Consider the following 16,212-nt stretch of genomic DNA (forward strand, 5'->3'; position numbering starts at 1 on the left):
ATTTTAGGCCAGCTTTTTCACTGTCCTCTTTCATCCTCATCAAGAGTCTGTTTAGTTCCTCTTGCTTCCTGATATTAGAGTGACCATCATCTGCATTTCTGAGGTTGTTATTTCTCCCAGCAATCTTGATTCCAGCCTGTGAGTCATCCAGCCTGGCATTTCAAATGATGTATTCTGCATAGAAGTTAAATAAGCAGGATGACAGTATACAGCCTTCACATATTCTGTTCCAAGTTTTGAACCAATCAGCTGTTTCATGTAAGGTTAGAAATACTGCTTCTTGTCCTGCATACAAGTTTCTCAGAAGACAGGTAAGGTGATCTGTTATTCTCATCTCTTTAAGAATTCTCCACAGTTTTGTTGTGATCCACATGGTCAAAGGCTTATATTGAGGAAATAAGCAGATCATCAAAGGAGATAATTCAGTATAAAAAAAGAACCCTATATACCACCATTCATCATTGGATCTTGATTGCCAACTATGTTCTCAATTAATAACTTGATACTTTAAAATAAATGGAATCCCTGGGATACTTCTTATTAAACAGTCAAAGAAAAACACTGAAGCTCTCTCTCATCATATAAAATAGCCCATGTCTTTGATGACTAATTTTCTTCAGTTTGAACTGAGAAGTTCATATATACATACTAATATAATCTAAAAGTCAAATGTTCTAAACTATGTTTTAATTTATAAAAGATGGTCACTTATGGTGCTCTTAGTGCTTGGGAAAAGGAAAGAATAAGGCAATAAGTAATTTACTAGTGAATTACATCTATTTTTCTGAAAAAAAAAAGAAAACTTGAAAAGCTATTAATTTTAGTGCACTACTAGTTTAATTTTAACATAATAGGAAAAATTAGAGACAAATATAGCATACAAAAATGCCAAAAAGTAGAGAATATAAAAAAGGCAATAAAATATCTATTAGGACCAGTAAAACCAGAACTCCTCTCTGCCATGCCTACTTTTACCTTGGAAAATGAATTAGACATTGGCTTTAAAAGCTTATAGCTGCATCCCAGGAGAAGGAGAAAAAGGATTTTGGTAAAAAAAACAAATCAAGATATTGCTCTATTATAATTAATATTATTTCCATAAAGCACTCTCAAATTTTCTTTTAATAACTATTGAAAGAATACCATACCCAATAACTTTATTTGATATTTTTGCTATTTTTAAAGCCAACCTTTAAATTCTGTTATCTACATGATAAATAATTTATAGATGTTAAGATGAACAAATCTTAAATGTGCACTTTGAAAATTTTGTTTTCCTTTTGCCGGCATCTATGAAACTACCACACTTGTCAAATTTCTAAATATTATTCTCACACCAAAAATTTCCCTTTGACCGCTTTGCAATAAACATTCACCAGCAGAGATAAGGACTATTCTCATTTCTCTCACGTAATATCAGTTTTGTCTATTGCTGAATTTCTTTTAAATAAAATCTTACAATGTGTATGCTTTTGAGTATCTTCTCTCTAAAATAACAGTCTTTAAGAGGTGTATCCAGAGTGTTTAATGTACAAGTTTGAAAATTTTTAAATGTATTACCGAGTTTTATTCCACTGTGTGAATGTACTATGAATGTAACCTCATCTTGGTATCCATTTCTCAGAAGACCTAAATTAACATAGTTGGTACCAGGAGTGGTCTGAAAAACAGATGAAAATGGGGATTTGTAGCTGGCTAATCACCTGGTGGCCAATAAGATTCCACTACAAATGGTAAGGTTCCCACGTGGCTCAGTGATAAAGAATCCACCTGCCAATGCAGGAGACACAGGCTCAATTCCTGGCTCAGGATGATCTCCTGGAGGAGGAAATGGCAACCCACTCCAGTATTCTTGCCTGGAAATTTACATGGACAGAAGAGCCTGGCAGGCTAGAGTCCATGGGGTCATAAAGAATTGGCTATGACTTAGTGAGTGAGCATGCATTCACACAAGTGGTAGATGGGACCCAGGTCCTGGCTTAGTGTAGTTGGCTGATGGCTAAATATTACATGGGTGGTGATCTGGGAATACAACCTGTTGGGAAGGAATGCTATCACAGGTGAATGATTCTTTTATTTGAAAGAAAGAGAAGAGAAGTTCCTACAAAGAGAGCAGTTGTTTGCTTATTGTAAGTTGTATCGATGCCTTGAAATAAAAAGAAATTGAAAGCCATTAACTAGCAGACGTTAAAGGTTAGGTGTTTAAAAGATTTAAAAACTCTTTGGTAGTTTTCAAAGAGTTCCTTGTCTCCTGATTAAGTAGACACAGACAAGCAAGACTCTGAAGATCTAACAGTTACACAAGTATACCTATAGAAGATTCTTCATCTTTGAAACTGTTAGTTACTCAGTAGTGTCTGACTCTGCAACCCCATGGGCTGTTGCTCGCCAGGCTCCTCTGCCCATGGAATTCTCTAGGCAAGAATACTGAAGTGTGTTGCCATTCCCTTCTCTAGGGGATCTTCCACAGCTACAGAGATCCAAACAAGTGCAAACACTCTAGGCATATGTGTCATGATAAGGTCAGAGCACTGGTAGGGAAAAATTTAGAACCCTGAAATATGGAATGAGTACATCTGGATAAATGCCCTGGCAGACTTTAGCTCTACAGACTCGTCAACATCAGTAAGAACTTGAACTTTCTCCTGCTCAAGGAGCTTCAGAGGCCTCGCCTCTGCAAGGAAATAGGTCATCTTTTAGGCCTGGACTAACTTCCTCTTGTACATAATAACTAGAGTAGAAGCCCAGCATAATCCCTGGGATACGCTGGGCCTGAAAAAAATGAAAGAGACTATATACTAAAGTAATTGTGACATTTCACTGTCATGTTCTGGCAGGAGCCATGAGACTATTATTGAAGGGAGTATTCATGCATTGTTCTCTTCATTCCAAAGGGAATTTTTATGACAGTTATTTTTAATTCTCAGTCAGGTAAATCATGAACTCTGTTTCATTACTGTCAGTTTCTGGAGATTTACCTTGCTTATTTATTTAGAACATCTTTGCCTGGTTCTCTGTTGATGCTCTGTGTTGGTCTCTAAACATTACACCATGCAGGCACCTCTGCCAGTCTTCACAGATTGGCCTTGTAGAGGAGGGGGTCCTCACCAATAAACCTGAACAGAGGTTCTGGAGACCTCTGCCGATGGTTTCCCACCTCAGGAGGAAGCATGCCTCTTGGCAGTGATTTTTGTTTTCTCACTCTGTGGACAGATTGTGGTAGGGTATGTGGTGAAGCTCTGGCATCTAGAAACCCAAACTGCCAACCCAGTTGTCCCCCAGCATCTGGACTCTATCAGAACCATCACAGCCCCTGCCTGGTGAGATAAGTACTAGTTCTTTGAGAATCTTCTGTGAAGTCTGGATGCTAGATCCATAAATTGACTCTTTTCCTTTACAGGTGGAAGCTGAGAGCTGGAATTTTTTATCCACTCATTCTGTGCTGAGTTATGGAGAATCAATTATATAGCTGGCCCAGCTAACTGCCTCTGTCTTTCCCCAGACAGCCAGACTGTGACAGACCTGTCAGAGCTCCAAGACTAGCAAGACTTGAATCTCCTTGCCTGATTTGGTGAGTCTAATTTTTCATCCCCCAGGGGTAAAAGAGACTTTCAATTGGTTTCAAAGTTCTCACAAAGAAAATCTATCACAAATTGCTGTTAAATTGGTGTGTTTGTTGGAGAGCAATGGTCCAGGGATTCCTCCTCTCACGTTGCTCATGTCACTCTTGGCATCAAGAAGTGAGGTAAGCTGTGATGTGAATGAGTCTTGAAAACATCCAAGAGAAGCCAGGCTAAAAAGACCACATCCTTGCTTCCCTCACACTCCCGGCTCTAGGCGACCATTAGTCCACTTTCTACTTCTAAGGTTTTGCCTATAAAGGACATTTCATACAAATGGACTCATGTAAGGTGTAGTTTTTAGCGACTCGTTTCTTTAACTTAGCCAAGTGTTTTCAAGATTCATACATAGTGCAGCATATACCGTGGTGTTGGAGAAGACCCTTGAGAGTCCCTTGGACTGCAAGGAGATCCAACCAGTCCATTCTGAAGGAGATCAGCCCTGGGATTTCTTTGGAAGGAATGATGCTAAAGATGAAACTCCAGAACTTTGGCCACCTCATGAAAAGAGTTGACTCATTGGAAAAGACTCTGATGCTGGGAAGGATTGGGGGCAGGAGAAGGGGATGACAGAGGATGAGACGGCTGGATGGTATCACTGACTTGATGGACGTGAGTCTGAGTGAACTTCCGGAGTTGGTGATGGACAGGGAGGCCTGGCGTGCTGCAATTCATGGGGTCGCAAAGAGTCAGACACGACTGAGCAACCGAACTGAACTATAGCATATACCAGTACCTGATTCATTTTTATTGCCAAATAATATTCCTTTGTATGGATATAACATGTTTTATTTATCCATTCATTAGTTGAAGAACATTTGGGTTGTTTTAACATTTTTACTAGTATGATGAAAGTTGCCACCATGATTTTATTATAACTTTGGGGGTGTACATGTGCCTTAATTTCTTTCGAGGGTGTATTTGAAATGAAGTAACTAGGGCAAGTGGAGAGTAAAAAAGTTGGCTTAAAGCTCAACATTCAAAAAATGAAGATCATGGCATCTGGTCCCATTACTTCATGGCAAATAGATGGGGAAACAGTGGAAACAGTGTCAGACTTTATTTTGGGGAGCTCCAAATTCACTGCAGATGGTGACTGCAGCCATGTAATTAAAAGACGCTTACTCCTTGGAAGAAAAGTTATGACCAACCTAGATAGCATGTTGAAAAGCAGAGACATTACTTTGCCAACAAAGGTCCGTCTAGTCAGGGCTATGGTTTTTCCAGTGGTCATGTATGGATGTGAGAGTTGGACTGTGAAGAAAGCTGAGCACTGAAGAATTGATGCTTTTGAACTGTGGTGTTGGAGAAGACTCTTGAGAGTCCCTTGGACTTCAAGGAGATCCAACCAGTCCATTCTGAAGAAGATCAACGCTGGGATTTCTTTGGAGGGAATGATGCTGAAGCTGAAACTCCAGTACTTTGGCCACCTCATGCGAAGAGTGGGCTCATTGGAAAAGACTCTGATGCTGGGAGGGATTGGGAGCAGGAGGAGAAGGGGACGACAGAGGATGAGATGGCTGGATGGCATCACTGACTCTATGGACGTGAGTCTGAGTGAACTCCAGGAGTTGGTGATGGACAGGGAGGCCTGGCGTACTGCGACTCATGGGGTTGCAAAGAGTCTGACACGACTGAGCGACTGAACTGAACTGCACTGAACTGAACTAGGGCACATGGTAATTCTATATTTAAAATTTTTGAGGAACTGCCAAAATTCTCTCCAAAACGGTTACACCATTTTGTATTCCGTCAGCAGTATATGAGGGTTCCAATTATTCTACATCCTTGTCAACCCTTGTTATTTGTCACCTTTTTGATTATAGCCATCTTTGAGAAATAATCATAATTTTTATGGGACAATTTTAGGTATAGTATAAAGCTGTTTCACTGGTAATTTTTTATGAGCATTCTGGTCAATAATATGTTTAGGTTATTTTGACATTTGTGAACTACTAAGCATGAATTTAGCATGTCATACAGTTTAAAGAAACAGGCTACCAACATGCTGTAAAGAATCCAAGCGATGTGTTTTAACAGCATCACTCTGGATGAACTTGAGGATACACTGAATGGAGAAAAAAGTCTATATGCTTCTTTAGGATTAACTTCAAAACTATTGCCTAGAACAAGAAGAAATATTTAGTCTCTTGAATTGGGGAAGAATACTTAAGACTAGCCATCAATAAGTTTAGGATTCTGAATTCAGCAAGAAATGCCCCCTACCCCTTAACACTAACAAGCAAATGTTAATTTGCTTATAATTGCAATAAAAATTGCAAGCTTAACAAAGACAATTGAACCATAGTTTAAGCACTTGGAAAAAACAAGTTACGTGGTATATTACATAAAATTTAAAAAGTGTGCTACTACTTTTATTTCCTTAGGTTTGAAAGTCAACTGTGTATACAGATGGAATTTCTTAGAGCATTTGATTTCAAGGCTGCTCTGTGCAGTTCTACTGAAATTGCCCTTCTATTTGTTTTTCCCTTTGGCATATTATGTTCAATCTAGAATTTTATATTTATGATGCTGTCAAATATAAGTTTTTAATCTTACATTTTCTCTCATTAGTTCAAATTCTTTCAATCATTATTTGTTCAGGGTGTCTCATTTAATGGTAATATAAATGACTGTCATTTGTATAAATGACTGAGAATAAATGATAGTATTATGACTGTCATTAACAACCCATTTCAATTGAAGTAATCTCTTAACAGTAATCACTGTGTATTTATATTTATTTCTTCACTAACAAATATATTTCCTGTATCATAAAGTATTTAATGATTTTTATATGTCTGTTTTGCTGAGATCACTAATTATCATATGTTATAACAGCACTGTATAAATTTAAAATATATTATCATTAATTTTTATGCATCAGTTATGATTCTAAAATAAAAGAGTAAAACCATGTAGTGCATATATATTCAAATTATATTTGCATTATATTTGCATTATATTTGAAAGCTGGATTACTTACACAGTCTAAAATCTAAAAGTTCTATGTGGAGCTAACATTTTGGAACCTTAATTTTTTCATGGCCTCTTGCATTTTCTGATTTCTCAAGGTGTAAATAATAGGATTCAATAAGGGTGTGATAACAGTGTAAAATACAGCAAGCACTTTATTTCTGGCAAAACTCTTGAAAGGCCAGGCATAGATGAAGATACACGGCCCAAAGAACAGACTGACCACAGTGATGTGGGCAGACAGTGTGGACAGAGCTTTGGAGAGGCCTCCAGATGATCTTCGTTGCACAGTGGCCAGGATGACCGTGTAGGAGACAAGCAGGAGGAGGAAACACATGAGGGACAACAGCCCGCTGTCAGCAATGACAAATAGTTCCAGGGTGTACGTCTCTACACACGCAAGCTTAATCACAAGGGGAAGGTCACAGAATATACTGTCTATGACGCGGGGGCCACAGAAAGGCAGGTTTACAGTTAATACCATCTGACTCATGGTGTGTGTAAAACCAATTGTCCATGAGAGTACAACAAACCCGTTCAGCAACCTGTGGTTCATGATTTTCCTGTAGTGCAGGGGTTTACATACGGCCACATATCTGTCAAAAGCCATGGCTACCAGCAGAGTCATCTCAGCACCTCCAAACAAGTGCATAAAGAACATCTGGGCCATGCATCCCCATACAGAGATGGTCTTGTGTTCAGTGAGCAAGTCTCTGATCATCTTGGGTGTGGTGACTGTGGAGAGACACATGTCCAAAAAGGAGAGGTTTCCAAGGAGGAAGTACATGGGAGAATGAAGGGTGGGACTGCATGTCACTGTGACCATAATGAGAGCATTTCCCAGCACAGTAGCCCCATAGATCAAGAAGAATGTCACGAAGAAGACAATCTGAAGTCCCCATCCTGCAGAAAATCCTTGTAAAATAAACTCAGTCACTACAGATCCATTTTTCAGATCCATTTACTCAACTCAGGAAGATTCTAGATGTTCTTTATATACAAAGAGAATTTTTTTAAGAAAGCCACAGTTAGCACTGGCATGGGGTCGCAGAGTCAAACACGACTTATCAAATGAACTTCAACAAAAACACCAACATTTTTTGATTTCTATTTGATGAGTAACTATTGGTGCTATGAGAATAGTCTTAAATCTCAGATCTTAATTGGAGATGTTTTCTCAAAACCTTTTATCATCATTGTTCACAGTGAAAAGTTTGTGTGTTGTGTGCAAACTTTTGGTATGTCATGGTTTAGAAGTAAATAGTGAAATGATTCAATCCTAATGTATAGATATTGCTTTGGTTGCAATATATCACACTAAATTTTCTTTGCTGAGCTTTTTAAATGTCATTCTTAGGATGTAGAGTGGTCAAAATTAATTATAATTATATGATCACTATGTGATAAGCTGTATTGTATTTCACATATGTTAATAAGCTTTACTGTTATGGGCATAACAATCCCATTATTATAATTATCCTAATTTTGTATTAAAGGAAACTTGGCATAGATGTTTTAAATGACTTACTCACACCAGTATCTGGGCTTATAGCAAAACACCATATTTCCTCCAAACATAAAGGAATGTATATTTATGGTCAGATTATTAAATATTGATTGAATTTATATGTTCCATTTATATGAGCATAACAGATATGATTCAACAAGTATTTGTAATCCTTCTAGGTAATTAACCGTACTTTTCTTTCTTATACAAAAGGAATCAGAACCTGGTATCTCAGGAGTTTACCATCTAGAGATTAATTGTCAATCAAAAATTAGCGATGAGACATGTAACAAAATATTTAATATAGCACATGATTTGTGAAAAATGTTGTAAGATTTTTTAAAATTGGCAACCAATTCCAAGTGTCACTTTTAAGACACAGCTTCAAACTTGTTTGTTATTTATCTTCAAATCATCTTAAAAAATTAAAAAAAAGTACTCATGGTCAGTAAATAAAAAGGACAAGGCATAAAGACTGAAGATTTATAAGAAGAAAAGAATTGATAACAGTGAGTAGAAAGAGTGGTATATTTGGAAAAGTGACTGAATTAAGTTTTAAAGATGCTTAGGAAATATTTGTTTTCCAATGACCTGTAAATCTCTCCTTGTTTTCAGCTCTGCTCGGTCTTTTGTCAAAACTTCTTATCACCGTTACACAACCTTAATTATCTCAATTGTTATCTTACCTCCGATATTTTTAAGAAATAGTCAGTGTCTACAAACTAGGGGAAATAAAAGTGAAAAATGGTGTAGTTCCTATAGGTCAACCTCCAGGAGTGTACAGAGTGGATGCTAAATGGCGTACTGCGGGCCTGGAGGGGCATGCAGAGGACAGTCTCCACACCATGCCTTCTATAACGACTGTGTTACATGACTATCATGAGAGTGACCAGAAATATTGCTGTTGAGACTTTTGTGACAGAAATTGCAATAACTGCATGCACTCTGGGGAAGTGACATGGCTTGATAACTGTTAGAAAATAATGAATATGCCAGCTATAATTTGGGAACCAATACCCTTGAATTTTATTTCCCACAATAAAGTAAAAACAGAACAACGTGCAAATGAAATTAATTTAGTTAAACATAATTGATTAAGAAAGATTTATTTTGGCCTTTTATTTCAGAGGGAAAGCTGGAATTTACTGTGTTGATGCCTTTCCCTGCATTTCTGTCTCTTATTCCTCTCTTTCACTTTTAAGCAAGCTTTCTCAAAATATTTATTTGGTTCTGCACTTAGTATACCTGCTTCTATATTATGAAGGTAAAAAGACTATGCAAATGAAAAGAAATAAGTTATCATATAGGTTAGACAAAAATCCTATCAATGAAGAAAATTGTCTTCCTCTTAAATAATTGCACATTTTGTGTTAGTTACCTTTACTCAATTTATGATGCGCTTTGCAGGAATTTGAAGACAAAATCACAGTATATTAGAGTTAGGATGGAACTTTGTAATTAGTTGTTCTCTTTAGTAAATGAAAAATCAAGACTCCCGTAATTAATTAAATTTTCCCAAGTCTTAGAGGTAGGACCACCCTGAGGAAATGTAGTGATTATTAGGTGAGATGGTGTATGTATAAACTCATGGCTGGACACAGAATGGGCACAGAGAGGGCATGTGTTGAATCTGAGTCACTCATATAAATCTTATATAATCCTGAGACTTTTCCATATAAATCTCTATTAGGAAAGGAAGGAGTCAAGACTTGATTTAGTAAATTGTTGAAAATAAATATTTCTACTCTTGCTCATGTGTGTATAAGACATAAATTACTTAATATAACAAAAAAAGAAGGGGGTAGCAGAGGATGAGATGGTTAAATAGCATCACCAAGTCAATGGACATGAATCTGAGCAAACTTCAGGAGATAGTGAAGGACAGGGGAGCCCTGTGTGCTGTGTGCAACAGGGTCGCAAGAGTCAGACACAACTTAGCAGCTGAACAACAAACACTATAAGCAAAACTAACTCAAATAAATATTTTCTCCCATTTTCATTATAGACATTTAAATAAACTAAGCATAATTTCTACCTTGACTAATTTCACCTTTTTCTAAAACTATACATATTTATCTTAAAATACAGATGAAACTGAAAAATATGCTTAATAAAAGAAGCTGGACACAAAAGACTATATGCTTTGTAACTTCACTTATATTAAATGTCTAGAAAAAGCAAATTTTTGAAAAAGAACCCATATTAGTGGCCCTTCAGCTGAGGATTGATTGGAGATGGGCATGAGTTTTCTTTTTGCAGTGGTGAAAATGATTTAAAATAAGATTGTGTAAAATAAGATTGTGGTGATCCTTGCATAGCTATGTGAATAGAATAATAATCATTACAATGTATATATATTAAATGGGTGATTTTATATAAGGTGATTATATTCAATAAAACTATTATGCATTTTTGCTTTAATTATTAAATTAAAATTATCTTTAATATTTTAATTTAGTGTTTTTAAATAGAGTTTTCTAGTACAGTCCAGCTGCTTGTCCTCAAATTTATTTCACCAGGAGACAATTACTGTCACACTGCAATCCAGTACAATCTAGCTTTAAACTTTTCTTAAAGTCTCCTATTTAAATTTATGGCTTTGAATGACATCTATTTGGAAGCTTGCTCTTCTCTATTTTGTTAAATAGTTTTCTTGATTATTATTACTATTTTGAATACTCATAATGAGATTCCTGAAGTATTCACTTTTTCCTTCATTCTCCTGAATATGAACATCCTGTAAGAGCTTATTTGTCTTTATTCTTTAAAATGCCCTATGTATATATGGAATAACCATAAGTTTCAAATGGTGATTTTCTAAATATCTAGTCTAAATACCTAAATGTCTAGTTCATTAATTCTCCCTTGCCAGCTTCTTTTCCAACTGTAATCATGCTATTCTTATTTATATGTCCTGGGTATACCTGAAATTTATTAAAAGAAATCTATCACCATACTACAAAAAATAATATGAGTTTCTAGCTTTTCCACTATTTTCAATGATGGTATGAATTATCTGGATGCTCAGGAATTTATGTTTCTTAACTTTATTCATTATTCTTAACCATTTACCATATACCACCAAAATTATTTGCAATATCGTTTTGAGAGCATATACCTTTTGAATTTTCATGGAAATTGTTGATTACAGTCCATTGTAAAATAAGTAGGTAATTCCATGTCTTGAAAACCATAGTATTTTCCTTCCAGTCAACACAGAATTAATTAAAATACCATCTTCAGTATACTAAATTTGTAATGAATTAATCCTCTATAATATTTTCACTTACTTGCTGTAAAGGCGCATTATGAGAAACAATGTGTTCAAGACGTTATTTGAAATTATAAATCTAATTTTCACTCTCTGTGATGCCCTTCATGTGGTTCTGGATACTGTTTTCTGCATCTATTATAAAGATGTGAACCAGTTTGGAGGCAGATTTTTTGGAGCCCTGGGAATCCAAATTTCAGTGGGAGTAGTTACAACATTGGGGCTGCTGTGATAGCATAACCAGGAGAGATGTTCACTCTTAATTTCTGGTCCTGTAATATGCTTTGCTTTCCTTGAGTATTGGAATGATTAAAATAGTCATGAGAGTATTGGGTTTTTGTGATATAATAAGTACAGACAGCTTTGATTTATTGGACGCTTCCTTTTCCTCACATTATTCCCAAGCTACATTCTTAGCTTCCTTCTAACCATTTTATGGTATTATTTCAGATAAATAATCTCTAGACCTTTATGACCATTATATCTTTAACAGAAAAATTGATCTATACACGTTACACACTTACTCCTAAAAGTGCATATTATATGCACATTAATATATTTAGAAATAGAAAATTGTAAAGATATACTAAGAATAATTCACATTAAATTACTTCAAACTTCATATTATACATTAATGTTACAACTAACTGTTTTATGGTCATTAAAATACTAATTTTTTAAAAATTTATTTACCTTGCTATGAGAGTTTCAGAGAATATTTATATGGCAAAACATATTTTCAGTGTCATTGCCCTTTTTACTGTAAAATCTTACAGTAAATTATTCTTTTATAAGAGTTTGCTTTTATACAGTTTATCATATTGATCATCCTAATGTACTTTGCACAGCAGGCTTCACAGTCAGTTTCAATAACTTGCCAACAATGTCATGAGTAACTTTCAAATTGGTTGACACATCTGTATCTTATCTGCAAGTTCTTATTTAATTCCAGTCAAATTCACTATTCAACCAAGGGCTTAATGTAGATTTTTGTCATAGACTAGCTATTATTATGAGTCAGTATTATTGATGAAAATTTTTATGTACAAGTGATAAAATCTTTCAACTCTTATATAAGGCAAAACTCCTGCCAAGATATAATTTATTCTATCACTTAATTGCAGATAATTAGAAATAGTTTCTGTGTTCTTTTCAGTAGCATTTGCTGATAAGAAATAAATTTTATTTATTGTCATACCTTAGTCATTTTTATAGAATGGCAGAAAATACAAGTAACTTCTCTGTGGAATGTGGCTTTTGTTCTTTTGGTATTAGTAAGAAATGGAAACACTTTTTACTACATTTAGTTAAAATTTAAAGCCTTCCATTGGTTATCATTGACTATTAATATTGCAAATAAAATTGTAGAGGTTAATTTTATGTTTTATATATTTAGTTTTTGGTGTTTTACTAATTTTGATGACTAGCTAATTTATCAAGGTACAATATGTATTGTCACATTCACTGTTAATAAAGATGGAAGTAAATCCATGTTGTGAAATACTTTTTCTTAACTTTAAATATTTTGGCCAGCTTACTGTATCTTGTATTTGTCAGTTATGTATCTCATTGTTCTTTTATTAATACTTTGTGATTTAGCTAAGGAAAAGTTCATATTGTGGGTATAATTATCAATTCTGTCATTTTATAATCATTTACATGAATTTTAAAAACAAGAATGATCTTCAATCCAAGGTTTATTCACAGAAACATTTTTAAAGCCCTAATGAAGTTGTGGAGGATGAATTGAGCTAACATAAGTTAATATAATCTTTAAGCATTCCCTCTCCTTCACTTTAGCACACCTAAGCTATTATACAGAGAGACAGCTGTTTATTGAATGACAATTTGTTCAAAGCAAATGACCTTGAAGAGAACTGTTTTTGATTCCCCTCTGTCTTTGGTTACTCACATCTTCTCCAGAAACTTTAAATGCCATATATCATGACCAGGCAACACACAGATTGATTGAGTACCTAAAATAATCTGTGTAGTAAATAATAACAAAACTTACTTGTCATTTAATGTTAAAAGACATAAATAGATGTTCTCATTTTTTTGTACCTAATTAAATGATTACAGTTAGCTTAAAATGCATGCACCTTCCTTAAAACAATGGGTTTGAATAACTTTTTAAAATAACTGCTTAATTCAGGCTTCTCTTTTGTTTCAACTATGAATTTTGACCCAATAAAATATTCCTCCAGATTCCTCATTACTTATATAATATCCTTTATTCTTGATTAAATATGTACCCTAAGTTACTGGTCAGGGTAAAATTCTGTGATTCTCAGTACATGCCTTCTCTCTTCTCAAATGTTTAATACTCTCATTCTATCTTTATTTAAACTGCCGAGGAACAACAGTTGTCTTAGCCTAAAGATTTATACAAATCAAGACATTCACCCTCTTTTCTCCAAATGGAAAGACAAAATTCTGTAGGTTACTATGTTCATCTCAGTGAGGTATTGATATTTCCTCTAATTTAGTCATAATCCCACATGAATATCCCATATCTTAGAGACAAAATTCTAAAGTTAACCTCCAACAACTCCTTGATAATGAACAACAACAAAAAATTGAAATTTGTCAACAAATACTATACATACACAATGACCATAAATATTTTAGGAAGGAAACAGTCTTAGTTTCTATAATCATCATTCTACTAATGTTAAACTATTGTAATATTTATTTATGGCTATCTTCTTTTACTACCAATTGCATTCTTCTTTTGTCTTCATCCAAGATCTCCATTGATGGTGATTCTTTTCTTGGTGGAGTGAATCAAATTCTAATTTGTACTAGGTTGTGTAATTTTCATATTTTTACTACTTGATGTGCAAATACTGTGAGGCACCACAGAGAATCACATGGGTTTCAAATATGATTTTTCCTACCCTGCTGTGTAACAGTAGTACTGGTACACCTTGCTCAATGGGTCAACCTTCTTAGCTGTTTTAATAAACTCTTTTCATTGAATCAGAGGCATAAGGAAACAGAAATTGTTGGTTTCTTTTTACTTTCAGATCAAAGGAAAATCATTTTAACCTATTTTGGGGAAGATTTAATTATTGGGAACTACGATATGTAAAGGAGAGGACAAGAAAACAAAATGTATGAATACTAATTAAAATATAGATAAGATTTTTTTTATAAAAGCACAGATTTTGTAGTTACATGTAGGATCTGATTCTAGATCTAGTACTTAACAATTTCTGTGACAAGTTTGTTAAATTTTATAATGTGCAGTTTTCTGGTGATAAATATAAATAATATTCTCTATTTTCACTGTGTGAGGTTAAGAGTAAATGCATGCAAAGTGCCTTAGACATGGTTAGAACTCAACCAACAGTATTTTAAAATCTAAGAATTTGTAGAAAAATTTAAAAATTACAACTTAAATGGATGATAATATGTTGGAATGATTTTGCACTTAGATGTGCAATTCAGAATGCTTTGTTGCATATATGCTTGTGTAGGGAAAAGTAATAATTTCCCAAAATATGACTTATATTCAGTGTAAAATCTTATACCTGTGTCTCTGGATGATGATTACAATGACAACAACAATGATGATGCCTTTGATGATTGTAATATTTAAGTTAAAAGGCTGATCTGGAACTCACATTCTTGGTCTTTATTTTTATTATTGCTTTCTTCATGTCTTTATTCCTAAATGAGTAAATGATTGGATTTAAAAGGGGAGTAAAAATTGTATAAAACACAGAGATGATCTTATCTATGAAAACATGGCTGAATGGCCATATATAGATAAAGAGGCAAGGTCCAAAGAATAGTACCACCATGGTGATGTGGGCTGAAAGAGTGGACATGGCCTTGGAATATCCACTGGAGGAGTGATGATGGACAGTTATCAGGATGATGCTATAGGAAATGAACAGAAATATGAAACAGAACAAAGAAAGTAGTCCACTAAATGCAATGACTAATAGGTCTAAGACATAGGTGTCAGTGCAGGCAAGTTTGATCACCTCAGGCAGGTCACAGAAAAAACTATCCACAACATTGGGGCCACAAAATGGTAAAGTCACTATAAAAACCATTTGGCTAACAGAATGCACAAATCCAGCAGTCCAGGAGAAAAGTGCAAGTCTGATGCAAATACGGTGGCTCATAATATTTTTGTAATGCAGGGGTTTGCATATGGCAATTAATCTATCAATTGCCATGGCTACAAGCAACATCATCTCACTTCCACCTAAAAGGTGAAGGAAAAAAATCTGGGCCATGCATCCTTCATAAGAAATGGCCTTATTTTCACTAATTAAGTCACCAATCATTTTAGGAGTAGCAAAGGAAGCCAGAGACATATCAATAAAGGACAAGTTGACCAGTAGGAAGTACATTGGAGACTGTAATTGAGGGTCCAATTTCACTACCAAGATTATAATGAGGTTACTTAATAAAATGGCTATATAAATAATGGAAAAAAAGTAAAAAAAGAAAATCTGTAACTCATGAGACTCTGTGAGCCCCAGCAAAATAAATTCAGCCACTACAGAGTGATTTTGTTTTTCCATTTGTTTGGCTGTTGGCAAATGTTACCTAAAACAAAACCAAAATAGAAAGTCTGTTAGTTGAATTTGAACGATAAGTGCATAGTCACTTAACTTTTTTTCCTAAAATTCACTGAAATGCTTAAAAAGGATAAAAAAGAATTAACACTAAATCCAGTTTTTTGAAAGAGATAGACACAATTTCTTAACAAAAATTATGAGGAATATCTGCCATAAACCAAGATGTTTGAAGGAAATTGAAACTATCAATATGTAACTCATATTTGGGCTTAACAAAAGTGATGATCTCAGCTGGTG

At 34.7% G+C, this 16,212-nt stretch overlaps 2 protein-coding genes across 2 annotated transcripts; both read right to left on the bottom strand.

The window, feature by feature from the left end:
• On the bottom strand, positions 5,234-7,778 carry LOC102182509 (olfactory receptor 4L1-like). The gene has a single exon (XM_018054507.1). The coding sequence runs from the start codon at positions 7,555-7,557 to the stop codon at positions 6,628-6,630; it is 930 nt and encodes a 309-aa protein (XP_017909996.1). The 5' UTR covers positions 7,558-7,778; the 3' UTR covers positions 5,234-6,627.
• Positions 14,980-15,918, bottom strand: LOC102182232 (olfactory receptor 4K13-like). Its single transcript, XM_005685575.1, has one exon. It carries the CDS (start codon positions 15,916-15,918, stop codon positions 14,980-14,982), a length of 939 nt encoding a protein of 312 aa, XP_005685632.1.

Source organism: Capra hircus, chromosome 10 (genome assembly GCF_001704415.2).
Source record: "Capra hircus breed San Clemente chromosome 10, ASM170441v1, whole genome shotgun sequence".
NCBI lineage: Eukaryota > Metazoa > Chordata > Mammalia > Artiodactyla > Bovidae > Capra > Capra hircus.